Raw genomic sequence first — 4598 nt, forward strand, 5'->3', positions numbered from 1 at the left:
GCTCTCTCCCTAATTGAAAAATAGCGAAGAGCCGACACAACCAAAATTAGAATTTTATTATCCTAAATGTTTGATGAACATGCATTTGTTAAGGAAAAAAATAAAAGAAAATACCGAGCAAGTTAGCATAGCACGTAAGTCAATTACTTAATTTACCTTTTTTTCTCTAAACATAATTTTAATTTTAGTCCTCCACCTCTTTTCTCATCAAAATCTTCTAATTTGTTTTTGCAATCAAATTCTCTATTTAGTCATGCATGGTAAAGAACTGGAAAGAGAAAAGTTTCGATAAAAAAAAAAAAAAAAATCAGCAACAAAATAGGAAAAATATATAAAAATAAAATAAAATTGAAGGATAAGGCAGTGTGTTTAAAAAAGGATAGGAAATCGGATCGAATAATAAATAAAAAAAAGATATATTCCAAATTGTATCGATAACTAATTGATTGCTCGTGTAGAACAAATTGAAAACGAAATATCCTGGGAAACCTCAAGGAACATCGGCAGAAACCCTAAGAATTTCAAATCCATGGCGACGCACTCCGTCCACCGGAAATCCTCCGGTGACCGTCCGAATCGCGCCCAAGGAAACCGACATCCTCCTCCTTTGAGCCCTGGGGATCTCATCAGCGCCTTGCCGGACGCCGTGATCCACCACATCTTCTCGTTTCTGCCCCTCAAAGACGTCGTCAAGACTAGCGTCCTCTCCAAGCGCTGGCGGTGCACTTGGACGTCCACCACCCACCTCGCATTCAATGGAGTCCGGCCTCGCAATCACGACGCCTCCTCCTTCGACTTCCCGTCCGTCGTCGACAGCGTCCTGAGGCAGTGCACCTCGCCCACGGTGAAGAAATTCCACGTCACCGACTTACAGTACCATGAGGCCGACCGCCCCAAGGTTGACCGCTGGCTCCACTTTGCGGCGGGGCGCCGGGTCGAGGATCTCTACCTGTCTCTCATCACCAAGATGTGGTCTATGTATATACTGCCACCGTCCTTGTATTGCTGGAGCTGGTTGGTGCGCCTCGAAGTCAGTTTGTGCAGTTTCTCGTTGGACCTGACTATCAGCTGGCCTTGTCTTAAGGTCTTGTCGATGGAATATGCGGAGTTGAGTGATGATTTCCTGGGGCGAATCTTGAAGGGAAGTCCTGTTTTAGAGTCCCTTGAGTTGCGGCAGTGTTGGCGCATGACAAACATTATAATAGATTCAACAAGTGTGAAAGACTTGCTACTCATTGGTGCCAATAACTGTCACCTGGAGAAAATTTGGGCCCCGCATTTACTATCATTGCATGTATCAGGGATGTGGCATCACCGTATATTCAGACTTGATGATATATCTTCTTTGGTTAAAGCCGACTTAGTTTTTTCCATTCGAACTTTTTCATTGAGAGACAAGGGGATGTGCTATGACTTGGTGAAAGAATTTTTGAGAAGGTGCAGGAGTTCCTATTATCACCATCGGTGGTTGGTGTTTGAAGGTACAAACTCAATAATTTTACCACATGCTCATGCTCATGTTGAATGGTGTCTGTAGTGTTTGGCAATGTTTGTTGCCCGGGCCAAGTGATCTCGGCTTTTTGTGGCATTCTAGTCTTTCATCATGGGAATCATAGACAAATATAGGATGATGTCTAACTTTGTGTTCCAACATAAGAAATATTGTGAACCTGAGAGCTCATTCCCTCCATTTAATTTCCAATAAATGGATCTAGGATGACTCAAATTTTGGGACAGTGAATGTCCACTAGATAGGATATCAGTGCAACAATCTTAGATGCTTGATTTTCACAGGAAAAACACATTAAGAGATTATATAAATAATGGACCTAGTCACCCTAGGGTCACAGAACGGTCATGCTATCTCATGTGTTGTTCCGTAATCATCTTCAATGGATAGATGGATAGAGTCACTTGGAAATAACGAGGTTCGTTATCTCATGTGACCAACTATTAGAAGTTTCAAATCCTTCAAGGATCACAAGTTTTACACGATGTAAATAGTCTTAAACAAATTATCTTGTTCATTTCTGTCTGTATTATCATTATTGGTTTTTTCTTGATTGGGAGACAAGGTCAATGGATATCATATTTGGATGGAATGTAGTTTTGTTATTCTTTATTAATTTTAGAAAGGAAAAAAATATTAATGAAATTTTCTTTGTTGCTTACTCAATATGCTTAGGTTTTGTCCCTTTTCGAGATGAAAGGAGTGCCATCTCCATTGTCAAAATGTCAGAATCTAACACTACACACACCAGTCACTCAGAGGGACCTTCCTGGGATAGCATACATGCTGGGAAGTTCAGAGTTCCTGGAAAAATTAATCATACACCTGAATGGCTTACACGTACACGCATTCAAGGTTTGTTCCTTTGCTATACTATCTTCAGTTTGCTTATTGTGTTGACTTCCATTTTCAATGAATGTTTGAATAGTGAATTAAAACTTTAGAAGTACATAAAGATTATCAATCTCAAACTCTTATTTGTTCCTGTAATTGAAATTTGTTTGTAATTTGGTCATTCTACTCAACATTTGTGCATGGCCACTTTAAGCTATTTTAGTTCATGTCCTAAAATAAATGTAGCATTATACTAGAGGTTATTTTGCTGCCATGCAGCGTTGGGATCTTGAACTTATAGTTGAATGATGAGCATCTAGAAAGAGAGATATTTTATTGTGTAGACGAGTTTAAGAGTTCAAATTCATTAACACTCAAAATAAAGTAAAACTAACTAGCATTTGCAGTGGACAAATGAAAGTCTTTTAATTTTTGAAACTTCAGTGAGGCAACTAATTCTTTCTGTGGATTTGCATCTAATGTGAAGTAAGTTTCTTAAATGGGGTATCTTTGTGCAGTATATGCTTGACAAAGAATGGAAAGACCATTTTAACTATGATGAAGAAGATTTTTTGTGTACGCGAAAGGGGAATTTTCAATGTTTGGTGAAACATCTCAAGAGAGTTGAGATCATCGGTTTCAAAACTAATAGTTTTGGATCGAAACATCTGCTTCTCCTTATTAAGTTTCTTCTTGGTGATACACTTGTGCTGGAGAAGATGATTATCAAGGCTGATTTGCACTCACGAAATGGACAGAAAAATCATCAAGCCGCTGTTCTTTCGAAACTACTTGGTGTCAGCCGAAATGTGCTCACCTATCGAAGAGCTTCCAAAATGCTAAAGTTATCTTTGATTATCCTTTCAAATTGCTATCCTTGTAGAAGCATTTGGAAATCTGGATTTTTGTTAATCATATGGCAAGGTTACGTTGCTCTAGGCACTACATTGCTCATTCTTATTCACACTCTTTTGACGGTAAAGTTATGTGAGTTATGACAATATCAGGTCTTTGACATGTACCTAATATACATTCCTTTCAAAAGTTCAGTTTAGTTTAGTTGTAAATACGAACCTCTTCAGGAAAGAGGTTAATGGTAGGGTCTTGGATTATCGACATACGAAAGGTTGTTTTGGTTACAATATTGCTCAGCCTTCTTTCTTCTTCAGGAAAAATAGAAAATTTAGAGGTATCATATTTATCTGCACTCTTGAAAGATTAAGGAAACCTTGATTATAATGATCCGCATTTTGAAATCTTCGCTTATTTGCTTGTAAGTGCATAGACAGCATTAGAGTTTGATTTTAGTTTCAGCACAACCCCTTGTTTCCAAGTGAAGCAACTACTTGCAGTGTCCAAAAGTTTATTGAACTCCTCCACTCGCGTTTGATTCAAATAACACAAACTTGAAGTACTTCTTTTCTGTCCAAATGAAATTTAAATTCAAATTTTAACATAACCTTTTTCGTGGTCTAATTGGGTTTGAGGGGATTTTTTTTTCCCAAAGAAAAGGTTTGTGGATAGAACTAGACCACATTTCACGATTCGATTTAGTTTAACATTTTGAAAACCAAAACAAACTGGGAAATCCAACTACGGGACATACTACTTTTTTCAGTTTTTTTAATGTCATTGAGATTTGAAATAGCTTAGATTTTTATATCTAAAGTAGCTGGATTTTAATTATTAATTATTAATAATTATGTGTCTATGAGGATCTTTTATTTTATTTTATTTTAATGAGAATACTGACTTTTTGTTCGAGCAATGCCATTTTTTGGTGAACTAAGTGTCATCTCTTTCTCAAATAAGGGATTAAAATAGATATTATTTCAAATAGGGACTTGAAGTGCCATCATTTTCTCAAATAAGGGTCTAAAGTTGATGTTGTTTCAAATGATGACCTAAAGTGGTTATGTTTGTTTCAAATAAGGACTTGATTTTTCGACGATCAAAGTATTTTCATCATTTGCCATTTTCCAACTTTTTTTTTTTCCTTACTTTTTCCTTACTTTTTCCTTTCCTCTTTTTTTTTTTTTTTTTTTTCATTTTTTTGGTTCTTCTTCTTCCTCTTCGTCGGTGGTCGGCCGACCACTGATGATGCCCACAGAGGGCTGGGCGAGGGCCACCCACGTTGGCCACAGGTGAGGGATGGCCTTGACGGCCCTTTTTAGTAGCTAGCGAGGGCCGACCTCGTAGATGGCCCCTAGGTGAGGGTCACCACGCCCAAATGACGCCATCTCTCACCTATGGA

At 38.0% G+C, this 4598-nt stretch overlaps 1 protein-coding gene across 1 annotated transcript; it reads left to right on the plus strand.

Annotated features, from left to right (window-relative positions):
* The first annotated feature begins 529 nt into the window (after nt 1-529).
* On the plus strand, nt 530-1570 carry LOC104447104 (F-box/LRR-repeat protein 25-like). The gene is made up of 2 exons (XM_039313786.1): nt 530-1417; nt 1538-1570. Exons 1-2 carry the CDS (start codon nt 530-532, stop codon nt 1568-1570), a joined length of 921 nt encoding a protein of 306 aa, XP_039169720.1.
* The last annotated feature ends 3028 nt before the right edge of the window (nt 1571-4598 follow it).

Source organism: Eucalyptus grandis, chromosome 5, assembly GCF_016545825.1.
Source record: "Eucalyptus grandis isolate ANBG69807.140 chromosome 5, ASM1654582v1, whole genome shotgun sequence".
NCBI lineage: Eukaryota > Viridiplantae > Streptophyta > Magnoliopsida > Myrtales > Myrtaceae > Eucalyptus > Eucalyptus grandis.